General features: G+C 40.9%; 1 protein-coding gene across 4 annotated transcripts in view; it reads right to left on the bottom strand.

Moving 5' to 3' along the window:
- Nucleotides 1-420: 420 nt before the first annotated feature.
- The window catches only part of glis2a (GLIS family zinc finger 2a), a 51,210-nt gene continuing 33,592 nt past the window's right edge, over nt 421-18,038 (bottom strand). For all 4 annotated transcript variants that reach the window (XM_046330244.1, XM_046330247.1, XM_046330246.1 and 1 more), the window contains 6 exons: nt 9,952-10,125; nt 8,414-8,606; nt 6,627-6,812; nt 5,828-5,961; nt 4,422-4,540; nt 421-3,870 (listed from right to left, as the gene is read on the bottom strand). In XM_046330244.1, the coding sequence (XP_046186200.1) occupies nt 3,143-3,870; nt 4,422-4,540; nt 5,828-5,961; nt 6,627-6,707 (1,062 nt within the window). In that variant the 5' untranslated portion in view covers nt 6,708-6,812; nt 8,414-8,606; nt 9,952-10,125 and the 3' untranslated portion in view covers nt 421-3,142. The remainder of the gene's footprint in view (nt 3,871-4,421; nt 4,541-5,827; nt 5,962-6,626; nt 6,813-8,413; nt 8,607-9,951; nt 10,126-18,038) is intronic.

The following is an 18,038-nucleotide window of genomic DNA, read 5'->3' on the forward strand; positions in this document are numbered from 1 at the left end:
TGTGTGTGTGTGTGTGTGTGTGTGTGTGTGTGTGTGTGTGTGTGTGTGTGTGTGTGTGTGTGTGTGTGTGTGTGTGTGTGTGTGTGTGTGTGTGTGTGTGTGTGTGTGTGTGTGTGTGTGAGCGCCTGCTTCGGTGTTGTAAAGTGTTATGGTTTTGTTGACTTTGGACGTTGTCAGGCTACAAGGGGAAATGTATCTTTCTTTCTTACACTGATTGCAGACAGTAGGCCTAAACAAACACACACACACACACACACACACACACACACACACACACACACACACACACACACACACACACACACACACACACACACACACACACACACACACACACACACACACACACACACAGCATAACACGCTATTTGCCTTACAACTCAGGAGAGTTGATGAACACACACACAGGTGACACAACAATGCCACTTAATTTGTTTATCTTTGTTTATTGACGTCACGTCTTCGTCATTAACGACACATTCCGTTTAACAGTCCTCGTCAAAAAACTGACAGCACACAATGCTATGATGTCACCAATCACACCTTCTGTCATCTCTAAACAGTCAGTCATGTAAAGTGTTGACCCTTTGGAACAAATACCTACATTTATACATTTGCATTACATGTACCTGTACTTCATTGAATGTGCTGTGTGTATTTTCAGTATATTTCACTTGTGATACATACCAGGCACTTGGAAACATAAAAAAAACATCATAATAATTGCAAATCTTAATGTGCAAACGAGGATAAGAAATGATATCAGATGCTGGCCTGCAATAGGGAGGCCATAGTGTCATGTTAACCCTTTGCGCATATGTAGACTTCATATGTACATTCACCTCTGTCCTATTTGTACTTTCTGTGTTACCTCAATATGGGAACCTGAAGTTTCGGGTTTTTCTCAATCAATCTTACAGTTCCTGGTTTGTAACTACATTTAAATTCAACTGGCATGGTCGAGTTACACGTTGTTACATTGTACTTACAACAACGACTAAGTATTATTTTGAGTGATTTGTCTGGGAATAAATACAGATAATGAAGCTATTATAAAGCACTACACAGTTATGTACACACTTCAGTTTACATTGGGTCTACTTATCTAATCAATACAACCTGGATCAAATAGAAATCCCTAACTTGGCCAATAATACTGGATGCCAGGTAAGTCGTGCAGATCAAATACCAATCCCTACCTTTGAGTTGGATAAGCTATTAGCAAATAATACTTTTATGAGGTTTGTCGGCTTTATTGAGAAATGTCTGTCGCACAAAGGGTTAATGCGTCATCGTTGGGTTTGTAGATCCTGACATAGGATCCTTGTCTTTGTATGCGCCCCAAATGGCAACCTGGTCCCTATGTAGTGCACTACTTTTGACCAGGGCTCTGGTCAAAAGTAGCACACTACATAGGGAATAGGGTGCCATTTGGGACAAAATAAGTTGGAGAGAGGAACAACTTCAACATTCAACAGAAACGTCTCGTCTTAACCAGAAAGACAAATAAAACTGGTTTTACTTGTTTGCAGAAGTGATGAAAAGACACAGAGGTGTCATACCTATACAAACCGTTCCACTCATTACCTTGTAACTTCAGGAGCCTATTCCCTACAGAAGATTTTAAAGGCTGTTTGCTGTTGGGACCACACACCAGATTTGATCCATTTGCAGGGTAAAAACATACAAGATATAGGTTCATTTAAGCTTAATTCATTCAACGTTATTGAATTTGATCGTCAGTCATAAAGCATGAGGTATGCGACTGAAATGGCACACTATTCCCTTTACAGTGCACTACCTTTTAGGGAACACTATACAGGGATAGGGTGTCATTTCAGATGCAGCCTAGGTGTGTGAAGCCACTGCAGGTCAAGTAGGTTGGTTGAGGGGAGAGGAAGGTGCGGTTCATTGTCAGCGAAACATCATAGCCTTTCTTAGCCAAACCACACCTCTGTCGTCCTGGCAACCAACCTTACAACTATGCAGGTGGCAGTCACATGACAATGGAACTAAATACCACATTTTTAGCTCAGAGGACCCTAGGGTAACCGGGTAACATGAGTGAAGGCTACCCCTAGCCCTGCCTGTGTAAAAAATATATATATATAACAAAGGCAAATCCTAAACTTCCATTTACATTTGAACTTTGTCATCAACGTTTGACTAAAGTGGAAGTTAGAATCCACCCCTAGACGGATGTAGAATGTAGTTTGACATGCGACATCCTTCAACAAGACTGTGTTTGCTCTGTAGTGTGTGTACCACAGATTTCCACTGACTACCTTGTAACCTTGGGAGCCTATTCCCTACAGGGGATTTTAAAGGCTGTTTGTTGTTGTGAGTCTAGAGACTGAGTAGAGGGGGAGGACGGAGAATAAAGTTGGCCCTAGACACTGATCTAAGGTCATTTTCGCATTTTCTAATGGTTAAGGATGGTACGCTGACCCAAGATCTGTGGCTACAGACAACGTCCACACAGAACAATTCAGTTCTGATGTGAGGCTAGAAAGATTAGACAAAATTTACCTGACTCTCTACCTCCCCCTGGTGGCCATAATAGTTAAAGACAATGAATATAAACCCACTGTTATAGTGACTATCCAGACTAACAGTAGCTGTTATCGGTTATAGTCCATAGGGTCTGTGCTGCATACAAATGATGACTAACAAAACACACAGGAGCATATTACCTCAATTCTCTCAATAACTGCTGCTTCTTCTTTACATCATAATGGTGATTACATAAATCCAACTGTGTTGCCACACAAATCATTTGGGAATGTCAATTAGGGATGTCCATTGGGAAAAGTCCATTGAAAAAGTCCAGAGGGATTGTTTGAGGTACATTTCCATAGTTTTCTTGTTGTTTTCTTCAGCCTGCTGTTACTGTTTTGTGTTGAAATGATCAGAGTTTTTTCATGTCTGAAAAGGAGAATTACCTTTGAACCCCACACAGCTTTTATAAAGCACCTAACCCTCCCCCTCCACACACACACACACACACACACCAACTATCAGCTCCGAGGCATCGTTTAGGCACAAACACACACACAGAAACTTACACACACACCCTGTCCCTTGATCGTAGCAACAGGCGTGTGAGCACGTGTCCCAAGCTGAGCACACACACACCCTGGCCCTAGCTGACAACAGCTGGTTTGAGCACCAGTGCCCCAGGGGATTGAATCACCACCCAGGAGGGGAGGTCCCGCCCCACCCCTGTCCCTCCATACCCTCCCGCAGACAAATTCAATACCTCATCCTCCCTCTCCTCTTCACATCCGTCCTCCTCCTCCCCCTCCCTCCTGCTCTCCCCTCTCCCTAGCCGCCCCAGACCCATGGAAGCCAACCCAAACACGGATGCAGTCGAGAGTCCAAACGGGAGCAGGGAGGAATCACACCAACCCAATCCCCCACCTCCACTACCTAGTGAGAACAAGGAGGCTCCAGGGTGACCTAGTCTGCTGAGATCCAGGGGGCCACACATGGCCGAGAGAGGCAGCGAGGCCCCTAGATGGTGGCCCCCTAGGAGAGAAGCCATGGCGGCCCCTCCTGGGATGATAATATGGGCCCCGCCGACATAGCCCATCTCTGAGACCCCTCCACCGTTACCTCCGTGGAGACCACCCCCTTTGAGGAACACCCCGAGCCCGGCTGAGGAGGCCTGTTCCTGGGTCGCGACGAAGTGTCCGTGGGCCTTGATGTGTTTGCGGAGGGAGCTGGGATCGGTGTAGCGTTTAAGGCAGCCAGCCATCTTGCAGTAGTAGGGCTTGTCCACGTAGTGGGTGCGCGTGTGTTTGAAGCGGTCGCTGGAGTTGGAGTAGCGCTTGCTGCAGCCCTCGTAGGGACAGATGTACGGCTTCTCTCCTGGGAGAGGGAAAGAGGAGAGAAGGATTTATGTGAATTTTCATGTCAACTGACAGATCTTCAGATTTTGGAATGCATATGGTATTAGCATTTCTTCTTGGACAGGCATGTCAGAAAAGCATCTTTAAATGACGGTGTGCATTAAAGACTATATGCCGGTGTGTGTGTGTGTGTGTGTGTGTGTGTGTGTGTGTGTGTGTGTGTGTGTGTGTGTGTGTGTGTGTGTGTGTGTGTGTGTGTGTGTGTGTGTGTGTGTGTGTGTGTGTGTGTGTGTGTGTGTGTGTGTGTGTGTGTGTGTGTGTGTGTGTGTGTGCGACATGTATGCATGCCTTTAATCTGACCCGAAGTACCCCACAACCACAATAAAAAACACTGCGAGAGGTTCTGACAAAGAGACATAACAGCACAGCGGACTCTTACCCCCGCGGTTTCCTAACCCCGCAAGACAGCCTTTAGAGGAGAAATAAACAGCTGTTCTTTAGCAAAAATAATCAAACTGACGTGTGTGTACTGACCTGTGTGTGTGTACTGACCTGTGTGTGTGTACTGACCTGTGTGTGAGCGTGTGTGTATCTTGAGGTTCTCCAGGCGAGAAAAGCTCTTGTTGCAGGTGGGACAGTGGTGAGGCTTCTCATTGGTGTGAGTCCTGATGTGGATCAACATCTTGTACCTGGGGGGATCACACACACACACACACACACACACACACACACACACACACACACACACACACACACACACACACACACACACACACACACACACACACACACACACACACACACACACACACACACACACACACACACACACACAGAGTGAATAAAGCTTTACACACATATATACAGTGGGGAGAACAAGTATTTGATACACTGCCGATTTTGCAGGTTTTCCTACTTACAAAGCATTTAGAGGTCTGTAATTTTTATCATAGGTACACTTCAACTGTGAGAGACTGATTTTTTGGATTGGACTGCTGAGGACTGGGGTAAAGTGCTTTTCTCTGATAAATCCCCTTTCCGATTGTTTGGGGCATCCGGAAAAATCAGCTACCATCAGTCCTGTGTCATGCCAACAGTGAAGCATCCTGAGACCATTCATGTGTGGGGTTGCTTCTCAGCCAAGAGAGTGGGCTCACTCACAACACAGCCATGAATAAAGAATGTTACCAACACATTCTTCGAGAGCAACTTCTCCCAACCATCCAGGAACAGTTTGGTGATGAACAATGCCTTTTCCAGCATGATGGAGCACCTTGCCATAAGGCAAAAATTATAACTAAATGGCTCAGGGAACAAAACATCGATATTTTGGGTCCTTGGCCAGGAAACTCCCCAGACCTTGATCCCATTGAGAACTTGTGGTCAATCCTCAAGAGGTGAGTGGACAAACAAAACCCACAAATTCTGACAAACTCCAAGCATTGATTATGCAAGAATGGGCTGCCATCAGTCAGGATGTGGCCCAGAAGTTAATTGACAGCATGCCAGGGTGGATTGCAGAGGTCTTGAAAAAGAACGGTCAACATTGCAAATATTGACTCTTTGCATCAACTTCATGTAATTGTCAATAAAAGCCTTTGACGCTTATGAAATGCTTGTAATTATACTTCAGTATTCCATAGTAACATTTGACAAAAATACCTGAAGACAATGAAGCAGCAAACTTTGTGGAAATCAATATTTGTGTCATTCTCAAAACTTTTGGTCACGACTGTACAGTGATTGAAGTGGATTTAACAGGTGACATCAATGAGGGATCATAGCTTCATAGTCAGTCTGTCATGGAAAGAGCAGGTGTTCCTAATGTTTGGTACACTCAGTGTATGTCCTTATAGTAATATGTTAAAAAAGAGTCAGAACATTTTTGATCCACTTTTAAATCTGATTAGGGGCACCTTCATATCTGAAGATCAGAGACCCTCATACCTATACGCTGAAGAATAAGCCCCTCCTACCTGGCGTTGAATCCCCTCCCGTTGCGGGCACAGCCCTCCCAGTGGCAGCAGTACCCAGAATCCTTTTCAGGTTTGACATGGTAGTCATTGATGTGATCCACCAGGTCCTGTAACGAGTCAAACAGCAGGTGGCACTAGAGAGCAGAGAGAGAGAGAGGAAGAGAGGGATGAGGGAGAGGTAGAGAGAAGGGGAAGGAGAGAGAGCAGAGAGAGAGAGAGGAAGACAGGGATGAGGGAGAGGTAGTGAGAAAGGGAAGGAGGGAGAGCAGAGAGAGAGAGAGGAAGAGAGGGATGAGGGAGAGGTAGAGAGAAGGGGAAGGAGAGAGAGCAGAGAGAGAGAGGGAGGAAGACAGGGATGAGGGAGAGGTAGAGAGAAAGGGAAGGACAGAGAGAGAGAGAGAGAGAGAGAGAGAGAGAGAGAGAGAGAGAGAGAGAGAGAGAGAGAGAGGTAGAATGGGGAAAGAGTCTGTTTAGACTAGAGCATTTCAGGTAAGTGAACTGGAGCTGAGCATATGATACATGTATATGCTGTATATGAAAAAGTCATACTCATACTTCCACACATTTGAAGTACATGCTGACAGTTATCGCAGTGCAATTCAGATAGTAATGTGTTCTGAATCGATGGATGGATGTACATTTGTCGGGAACATTATGAGTGTGTGAGTACAAAGGAAATACAGGTATAAACAGTAAACTGTTGCGAAGAGTTTTGCAATGTTACGATTCTGAATGCATCCCAGGGTACTCTATCCCATCCACACACACCCCCTCTCCTGTCCACCTGTCAATCACATACCTTCATCCAATGGCAGGCCAGCTGCTCGTCCGATGAGGGATCGGGTGACACCCGCTTCTCCCCGGGCTGACCAATGAACATGGAGGAGGGCAGGTTGAACCCGCCCCCTGTGGTCCCGATTGGCAGGAAGATCTGGAAGCCCTGCGGAGAAGCACCGCCTTCCAGGTAACGAGGGAGAGCTGCTTCCTGAGAGAGAGAGAGAGAGAGAGAGAGAGAGAGAGAGAGAGAGAGAGAGAGAGAGAGAGAGAGAGAGAGAGAGAGAGAGAGAGAGAGAGAGAGAGAGAGAGAGAGAGAGAGAGAGAGAGAGAGAGAGAATGACGATGAGAGTGTGTCAACTAAGGGCACAGTCCGTCTGTCTGCCTGCCTTCCTGCCTGTCTGTCTGTCTGTCTGTCTGTCTGTCTGTCTGTCTGTCTGTCTGTCTGTCTGTCTGTCTGTCTGTCTGTCTGTCTGTCTGTCTGTCTGTCTGCCTCTCTGTCTGTCTGCCTGCCTGCCTGTCTGCCTCTCTGTCCTCCTATCTGTCTGCCTGCCTGTCTGCCTCTCTGTCCGCCTGTCTGCCTGTCTGTCCCTCTGTCTGTCTGCCCATTTGTCTGTGTCTGTCTGCCCGTCTGTCTGTTTGCCCATCTGTCTGCCTGTCTGTCTGCCCATCTGTCTTCCTGCCTGTCTGTCTCTCTGTCCGTTTGTCTGCCTCTCTGCCTGTCTGCCTCTCTGTCCATCCGTCTGTCTGCCCATCTTTCTGTCTGTTTGCCCATCTGTCTGTCTGTCTGTCTGTCTGTCTGTCTGTCTGTCTGTCTGTCTGTCTGTCTGTCTGTCTGTCTGTCTGTCTGTCTGTCTGTCTGTCTGTCTGTCTGTCTGTCTGTCTGTCTGTCTGTCTGTCTTTTGCCCCTCCAGCCCTGTTTTAAATCTGATTAAGTGAGAACCACAGTATGCCTGTGTGCAGACAGCGTGCTGGCAAATTAGATTCACTACAGATTTAATTAACTTCTGTCCACTATGTGTGGAGTGTATTCACTAATCAACTATCCCACATTCTGACCGGACTGCCTGCCACACATAGACACATACGCACAACACACACGCACTCACACACACACGCACTCACACACTCCCTAAGATGAACCTCTATACTAAGAAGCACTATAGAGAGAACTCTCTTCTCTCTTACTAAATATTTTTTTCCCTTCAGACACAAAATAGGCCACTTATGTGTTAAGTAAAACTGTCCCCATTCAATTTATTCAAATGTTTCTCACACCACGGGCTGTATTCACAAAGCGTCTCAGAGTAGGAGTGTTCATCGAGCATCAAATCTGCCTTTTAAATCATAATGAATAGGTTAGAGGCTCCTACTCTGAGTGTCTTTGTGAATATAGGCCCAAGTTTATTACATACAGGCTCATCCGTCTGTCACCCCACCCATCATTGCACATTGATTTGACTCAGAGTAGGATCAAGTTGCCCCTACACATACTGACCTAAGATCAGTTTTACGTTATTCCCCTGACTATGTTATGCTATGTTATGCTTGTATAAGCTGATCCTAGATCTGTAGCTAGGGGCAACTTCTTCCTCCCTGTCACACACGCACCCACCAGTGGAGACTGCTGAGGGGAGGACGGCTCATAATAATGTCTGGAACAGAGTACATGGATTGGCATCAAACACATGGAAACTACGTTTGATGTATTTCATACCATTCCACTTATTGCGCTCCAGTCATTGCCATGAGCCCGTTCTCCCTAATGAAGGTGCCACCAATCTCCTGTGGCACGCAGACACACTGACTTACCCTGGAGTAGATGGGTGTGGCTGGGCTGCAGCTGGGTGGGTAGTCCAGGGGTGAGGAGGGGGAGGCAGAGGGGGAGGGTGCATGGCGGGAGGAGGGGGAGGGAGAGGGGGAGTGTCGGAAGGAGGGGAGAGACTCAGGTCCATGGCAGGGGGGGTGCAGGAACCTGCCCTCTCCTGGTGGTACAAGGGGGTACCTGGTGGGGGGAGAGGGGGTGAGGTCAGCATTGGTTAGCAAGGCTATCTTTGGTTAGTGAGGCTGTCGTTAGTTAGTGAGGCTGTCGTTAGTTAGCGAGGCTATCGTTGATTAGCGAGGCTGTCGTTGGTTAGCGAGGCTATCATTGGTTAGCAAGGCTATCGTTGGTTAGCGAGGCTATCATTGGTTAGCAAGGCTATCATTGGTTAGCGAGGCTATCATTGGTTAGCAAGGCTGTCGCTGGTTAGCGAGGCTATCGTTGGTTAGCAAGGCTATCGTTGGTTAGCGAGGCTATCATTGGTTAGCAAGGCTATCGTTGGTTAGCGAGGCTATCATTGGTTAGCAAGGCTATCGTTGGTTAGCGAGGCTATCATTGGTTAGCAAGGCTATCATTGGTTAGCGAGGCTATCATTGGTTAGCAAGGCTACCGTTGGTTAGCGAGGCTATCATTGGTTAGCAAGGCTGTCGCTGGTTAGCGAGGCTATCGTTGGTTAGCAAGGCTGTCGCTGGTTAGCAAGGCTATCATTGGTTAGCGAGGCTATCATTGGTTAGCGAGGCTATCATTGGTTAGCAAGGCTATCATTGGTTAGCGAGGCTATCATTGGTTAGCAAGGCTGTCGCTGGTTAGCGAGGCTATCGTTGGTTAGCAAGGCTATCGTTGGTTAGCGAGGCTATCATTGGTTAGCAAGGCTATCGTTGGTTAGCGAGGCTATCATTGGTTAGCAAGGCTATCGTTGGTTAGCGAGGCTATCATTGGTTAGCAAGGCTATCGTTGGTTAGCGAGGCTATCATTGGTTAGCAAGGCTATCGTTGGTTAGCGAGGCTATCATTGGTTAGCAAGGCTATCGTTGGTTAGCGAGGCTATCATTGGTTAGCAAGGCTGTCGCTGGTTAGCGAGGCTATCGTTGGTTAGCGAGCCTATCATTGGTTAGCAAGGCTGTCGTTGGTTAGCAAGGCTATCATTGGTTAGTGAGGCTATCGTTGGCATAATACTGAGTGTTCAGCTGCAGTCTGCAGTGCCACTCTGCTGTCCATAATGACACACTCACACTCCATAACGACATTTTAAGTGTATACAACAGCGGGTAATGAGAGGAGCATGATGTTGATTTGAGACGTGGTCCATGTCCCAAATGGTACCTTTCCCTACATAGTGTACTACTTTTAACCAGAGCCATATGGGCCAAGTGCGCTGTAAAGGGAATACTGTGCCACTTGGGACACACACATGGACTCACTGGCCTCTAAAACAACTAGAAATGAATAGAGGGATTTATATGTGTGTGGTGTGGGGTAGTGTGTGTGTGAGAGAGAGTGAGAGACAGAGAGAGAGAGTGTGTGTTTACCTGGAGAGGGAGGTGGTGAGGGGTAGGTCATTGGTAGGTTACGTAGCAGACGTTGTCGTGTAGCACTGAGGGGGGCGCAGATGGAGGCCGAACATGCCCTCTTTCCCAACCTGACCCTCCCATTGGCCTGTGGAAGCTTCAGGTCCAGAGGCTCGTCCAATGATACCATGGCAACTATAGTATTCCCACCCACCAGTAGAGAAGGGACAATCATAATGCTCGTTAGTGAAGGCCATTATCAATCAAAGAATAACAAACAATCACATTTCCACTAGTAGGACAGGAGTTTTTCTAACCATCTGACATGACTAGGAACAACTCTGGTCCTTCATTTAACTATTCCCCAGTCAGATCAGCTGATCAGGAACAACTCTGGTCCTTCCTTTAACTATTCCCCAGTCAGATCAGCTGATCAGGAACAACTCTGGTCCTTCCTTTAACTATTCCCCAGTCAGATCAGCTGATCAGGAACAACTCTGGTCCTTCCTTTAACTATTCCCCAGTCAGATCAGCTGATCAGGAACAACTCTGGTCCTTCCTTTAACTATTCCCCAGTCAGATCAGCTGATCAGGAACAACTCTGGTCCTTCCTTTAACTATTCCCCAGTCAGATCAGCTGATCAGGAACAACTCTGGTCTTTCCTTTAACTATTCCCCCAGTCAGATCAAGCTGATCAGGAACAACTCTGGTCCTTCCTTTAACTATTCCCCAGTCAGATCAGCTGATCAGGAACAACTCTGGTCCTTCCTTTAACTATTCCCCAGTCAGATCAGCTGATCAGGAACAACTCTGGTCTTTCCTTTAACTATTCCCCAGTCAGATCAGCTGATCAGGAACAACTCTGGTCCTTCCTTTAACTATTCCCCAGTCAGATCAGCTGATCAGGAACAACTCTGGTCTTTCCTTTAACTATTCCCCAGTCAGATCAGCTGATCAGGAACAACTCTGGTCCTTCCTTTAACTATTCCCCAGTCAGATCAGCTGATCAGGAACAACTCTGGTCTTTCCTTTAACTATTCCCCAGTCAGATCAGCTGATCAGGAACAACTCTGGTCCTTCCTTTAACTATTCCCCAGTCAGATCAGCTGATCAGGAACAACTCTGGTCTTTCCTTTAACTATTCCCCAGTCAGATCAGCTGATCAGGAACAACTCTGGTCTTTCCTTTAACTATTCCCCAGTCAGATCAGCTGATCAGGAACAACTCTGGTCTTTCCTTTAACTATTCCCCAGTCAGATCAGCTGATCAGGAACAACTCTGGTCTTTCCTTTAACTATTCCCCAGTCAGATCAGCTGATCAGGAACAACTCTGGTCTTTCCTTTAACTATTCCCCAGTCAGATCAGCTGATCAGGAACAACTCTGGTCTTTCCTTTAACTATTCCCCAGTCAGATCAGCTGATCAGGAACAACTCTGGTCTTTCCTTTAACTATTCCCCAGTCAGATCAGCTGATCAGGAACAACTCTGGTCTTTCCTTTAACTATTCCCCAGTCAGATCAGCTGATCAGGAACAACTCTGGTCCTTCCTTTAACTATTCCCCAGTCAGATCAGCTGATCAGGAACAACTCTGGTCTTTCCTTTAACTATTCCCCAGTCAGATCAGCTGATCAGGAACAACTCTGGTCTTTCCTTTAACTATTCCCCAGTCAGATCAGCTGATCAGGAACAACTCTGGTCCTTCCTTTAACTATTCCCCAGTCAGATCAGCTGATCAGGAACAACTCTGGTCCTTCCTTTAACTATTCCCCAGTCAGATCAGCTGATCAGGAACAACTCTGGTCCTTCCTTTAACTATTCCCCAGTCAGATCAGCTGATCAGGAACAACTCTGGTCCTTCCTTTAACTATTCCCCAGTCAGATCAGCTGATCAGGAACAACTCTGGTCCTTCCTTTAACTATTCCCCAGTCAGATCAGCTGATCAGGAACAACTCTGGTCCTTCCTTTAACTATTCCCCAGTCAGATCAGCTGATCAGGAACAACTCTGGTCTTTACTTTAACTATTCCCTGGTATGGTAATCATATTGCTAAATATTATGGTATGGTAATCATATATCTAAGTATTATGGTATGGTAATCATATAGCTAAGTATTATGGTATGGTAATCATATATCTAAGTATTATGATCTGGTATGTTAATCATATATCTAAGTATTATGGTATGGTATGGTAATCATATATCTAGGTATTATGGTATGATATGGCAATCCTATAGCTAAGTATTATGGTATGGTAATCCTATAGCTAAGTATTATGGGATGGTAATCCTATAGCTAAATATTATGGGATGGTAATCCTATAGCTAAATATTATGGGATGGTATGTTAATCATATATCTAAGTATTATGGCATGGTATGGTAATCATATATCTAAGTATTACGGTATGGTAATCATATATCTAAGTATTATGGTCTGGTAATCATATTGTTAAATAGTATGGTATGGTATGGTAATCCTATAGCTAAGTATTATGGTATGGTAATCCTATAGCTAAGTATAATGGTATGGTAATCCTATAGCTAAGTATTATGGTATGGTATGGTAATCATATTGCTAAATATTATGGTATGGTAATCATATAGCTAAGTATTATGGTATGGTAATCCTATGGCTAAGTATTATGGTATGGTAATCCTATAGCTAAGTATTATGGTATGGTAATCATATAGTTAAGTATTATGGTATGGTATGATAATCCTATTGCTAAATATTATGGTATGGTAATCATATAGCTAAGTATTATGGTATGGTAATCATATAGCTAAGTATTATGGTATGGTAATCATATAGCTAAGTATTATGGTATGGTATGGTATGGTAATCATATTGCTAAATATTATGGTATGGTATGGTAATCATATTGCTAAATATTATGGTATGGTAATCCTATAGCTAAGTATTATGGTATGGTAATCCTATATCTAAGTATTATGGTATGGTAATCCTATAGCTAAGTATAATGGTATGGTAATCCTATAGCTAAGTATTATGGTATGGTAATCCTATAGCTAAATATTATGGGATGGTAATCATATATCTAAGTATTATGGTATGGTATGGTATGGTAATCATATTGCTAAATATTATGTTATGGTAATCCTATAGCTAAGTATTATGGTATGGTAATCCTATGGCTAAGTATTATGGTATGGTAATCCTATAGTAAGTATTATGGTATGGTAATCCTATCGCTAAGTATTATGGTATGGTATGGTGATCATATATCTAAGTATTATGGTATGGTATGGTAATCATATATCTAAGTATTATGGTATTGTAATCATATAGCTAAGTATTACGGTAGGGTAATCATATAGCTAAGTATTATGGTATGGTATGGTAATCATATTGCTAAATATTATGGTCTGGTATGGTAATCATATATCTAGGTATTACGGTATGGTAATCATATATCTAAGTATTATGGTATGGTATGGTAATCATATTGTTAAATATTATGGTATGGTAATCCTATAGCTAAGTATTATGGTATGGTAATCCTATAGCTAAGTATTATGGTATGGTAATCCAATAGCTAAGTATTATGGTATGGTAATCCTATAGTAAGTATTATGGTATGGTAATCCTATAGCTAAGTATTATGGTATGGTATGGTTATCATATATCTAAGTATTATGGTACGGTAATCATATAGCTAAGTATTATGGTATGGTAATCCTATAGCTAAGTATTATGGTATGGTAATCCTATAGCTAAGTATTATGGTATGGTATGGTAATCCTATAGCTAAGTATTATGGTATGGTAATCCTATAGCTAAGTATTATGGTATGGTATGGTTATCATATATCTAAGTATTATGGTATGGTAATCCTATAGCTAAGTATTATGGTATGGTAATCCTATAGCTAAGTATTATGGTATGGTTATCATATATCTAAGTATTATGGTATGGTAATCCTATAGCTAAGTATTATGGTATGGTAATCCTATAGCTAAGTATTATGGTATGGTAATCCTATAGCTAAGTATTATGGTATGGTATGGTAACCATATTGGTAAATATTATGGTATGGTAATCATATAGCTAAGTATTATGGTATGGTAATCCTATAGCTAAGTATTATGGTATGGTAATCATATTGCTAAATATTATGGTATGGTAATCCTATAGCTAAGTGTTATGGTATGGTAATCATATTGCTAAATATTATGGTATGGTAATCATATAGCTAAGTATTATTGTATGGTAATCATATATCTAAGTATTATGGTATGGTATGGTAATCATATTGCTAAATATTATGTTATGGTAATCCTATAGCTAAGTATTATGGTATGGTAATCCTATGGCTAAGTATTATGGTATGGTAATCCTATAGCTAAGTATTATGGTATGGTAATCATATAGCTAAGTATTATTGTATGGTAATCATATAGTTAAGTATTATGGTATGGTATGGTAATCATATTGCTAAATATTATGGTATGGTAATCATATAGCTAAGTATTATGGTATGGTAATCATATAGCTAAGTATTATGGTATGGTAATCATATAGCTAAGTATTATGGTATGGTATGGTAATCATATTGCTAAATATTATGGTATGGTATGGTATGGTAAACATATTGCTAAATATTATGGTATGGTAATCATATAGCTAAGTATTATGGTATGGTAATCCTATAGCTAAGTATTATGGTATGGTATGGTAATCCTATATCTAAGTATTATGGTATGGTAATCCTATAGCTAAGTATAATGGTATGGTAATCCTATAGCTAAGTATTATGGTATGGTATGGTAATCATATTGCTAAATATTATGGTATGGTAATCATATAGCTAAGTATTATTGTATGGTAATCATATTGCTAAATATTATGGTATGGTAATCATATAGCTAAGTATTATTGTATGGTAATCATATATCTAAGTATTATGGTATGGTATGGTAATCATATTGCTAAATATTATGTTATGGTAATCCTATAGCTAAGTATTATGGTATGGTAATCCTATGGCTAAGTATTATGGTATGGTAATCCTATAGCTAAGTATTATGGTATGGTATGATAATCCTATTGCTAAATATTATGGTATGGTAATCATATAGCTAAGTATTATGGTATGGTATGGTAATCATATAGCTAAGTATTATGGTATGGTAATCATATAGCTAAGTATTATGGTATGGTATGGTAATCATATTGCTAAATATTATGGTATGGTAATCATATTGCTAAATATTATGGTATGGTAATCCTATAGCTAAGTATTATGGTATGGTATGGTAATCCTATATCTAAGTATTATGGTATGGTAATCCTATAGCTAAGTATAATGGTATGGTAATCCTATAGCTAAGTATTATGGTATGGTAATCCTATAGCTAAATATTATGGGATGGTAATCATATATCTAAGTATAATGGTATGGTATGTTAATCATATATCTAAGTATTATGGTATGGTATGGTAATCATATATCTAAGTATTATGGTATGGTAATCATATATCTAAGTATAATGGTATGGTATGGTAATCATATATCTAAGTATTATGGTATGGTATGGTAATCATATATCTAAGTATTACGGTATGGTAATCATATATCTAAATATTATGGTATGGTATGGTAATCATATATCTAAGTATTATGGTATGGTATGGTAATCCTATATTTAAGTATTATGGTATGGTAATCCTATAGCTAAGTATAATGGTATGGTAATCCTATAGCTAAGTATTATGGTATGGTATGGTAATCATATTGCTAAATATTATGGTATGGTAATCATATAGCTAAGTATTATTGTATGGTAATCATATTGCTAAATATTATGGTATAATTATCCTATAGCTAAGTATTATGGTATGGTAATCCTATAGCTAAGTATTATGGTATGGTAACCCTATAGCTAAGTATTATGGTATGGTAATCCTATAGTAAGTATTATGGTATGGTAATCCTATCGCTAAGTATTATGGTATGGTATGGTTATCATATATCTAAGTATTATGGTATGGTAATCATATATCTAAGTATTATGGTATTGTAATCATATAGCTAAGTATTATGGTAGGGTAATCATATAGCTAAGTATTATGGTATGGTATGGTAATCATATTGCTAAATATTATGGTATGGTATGTTAATCATATATCTAGGTATTACGGTATGGTAATCATATAGCTAAGTATTATGGTATGGTAATCATATTGTTAAATATTATGGTATGGTAATCCTATAGCTAAGTATTATGGTATGGTAATCCTATAGCTAAGTATTATTTTTTATTTATTTTAACTTTATTTAACCAGGCAAGTCAGTTAAGAACATATTCTTATTTTCAATGACGGCCTGGGAACAGTGGGTTAACTGCCTGTTCAGGGGCAGAACGACAGATTTGTACCTTGTCAGCTCGGGGGTTTGAACTCGCAACCTTCTGCTTACTAGTCCAACGCTCTAACCACTAGGCTACGCATACCGTATTATGGTATGGTATGGTAACCATATAGCTAAGTATTATGGTATGGTAATCATATTGCTAAATATTATGGTATGGTAATCATATATCTAAGTATTATGGTATGGTAACCATATAGCTAAGTATTATGGTATGGTAATCATATATCTAAGTATTATGGTATGGTAACCATATATCTAAGTATTATGGTATGGTAACCATATAGCTAAGTATTATGGTATGGTAATCATATTGCTAAATATTATGGTATGGTAATCATATATCTAAGTATTATGGTATGGTATGGTAATCATATATCTAAGTATTATGGTATGGTAACCATATAGCTAAGTATTATGGTATGGTAATCATATTGCTAAATATTATGGTATGGTAATCATATATCTAAGTATTATGGTATGGTATGGTAATCATATATCTAAGTATTATGGTATGGTAATCATATATCTAAGTATTATGGTATGGTAATCATATAGCTAAGTATTATGGTATGGTATGGTAATTATATAGCTAAGTATTATGGTATGGTAATCATATAGCTAAGTATTATGGTATGGTAATCATATAGCTAAGTATTATGGTATGGTAATCATATATCTAAGTATTATGGTATGGTATGGTAATCATATATCTAAGTATTATGGTATGGTAATCATATAGCTAAGTATTATGGTATGGTAATCATATAGCTAAGTATTATGGTATGGTAATCATATTGCTAAATATTATGGTATGGTAATCATATATCTAAGTATTATGGTATGGTAATCATATATCTAAGTATTATGGTATGGTAATCATATAGCTAAGTATTATGGTATAGTAATCATATAGCTAAGTATTATGGTATGGTAATCCTATAACTAAGAATTATGGTATGGTAATCATATAGCTAAGTATTATGGTATGGTAATCATATAGTTAAGTATTATGGTATGGTATGGTAATCATATAGCTAAGTATTATGGTATGGTAATCATATAGCTAAGTATTATGGTATGGTAATCATATAGTTAAGTATTATGGTATGGTAATCATATAGCTAAGTATTATGGTATGGTAATCCTATAGCTAAGTATTATGGTATGGTAATCATATAGTTAAGTATTATGGTATGGTAATCATATAGCTAAGTATTATGGTATGGTAATCCTATAGCTAAGTATTATGGTATGGTAATCCTATAGCTAAGTATTATGGGATGGTAATCCAATAGCTAAATATTATGGTATGTTACTGGGCATGAATACAATAGCGTGACCCAGATCCAAACTGCTTTTCCTCAGTAGCCACAGGCAATTAACTGTAACATTGAGACATGGCTCTCTGTGCATATTTCCATCAACTGGGTGGGACTGGGTTTGTTCAGAAGCAACTTTCTCACACGCAACATGAGCTTTCACACACGTTACACACACACATCCTTCTACACACGCACAGAGGCCTTTACACACACATCCTTCTACACACGCACAGAGGCCTTTACACACACATCATGTTACACACACACATCCTTCTACACACGCACAGGGGCCTTTACACACACATCATGCTAAACACACACACACATACACGCAAATGTTGCACACACACAAGAGCTTTTGCACACACATATTTGTTACACACATAAC

The sequence above is a fragment of the Oncorhynchus gorbuscha genome, linkage group LG26, assembly GCF_021184085.1.
Source record: "Oncorhynchus gorbuscha isolate QuinsamMale2020 ecotype Even-year linkage group LG26, OgorEven_v1.0, whole genome shotgun sequence".
Classification (NCBI taxonomy): domain Eukaryota; kingdom Metazoa; phylum Chordata; class Actinopteri; order Salmoniformes; family Salmonidae; genus Oncorhynchus; species Oncorhynchus gorbuscha.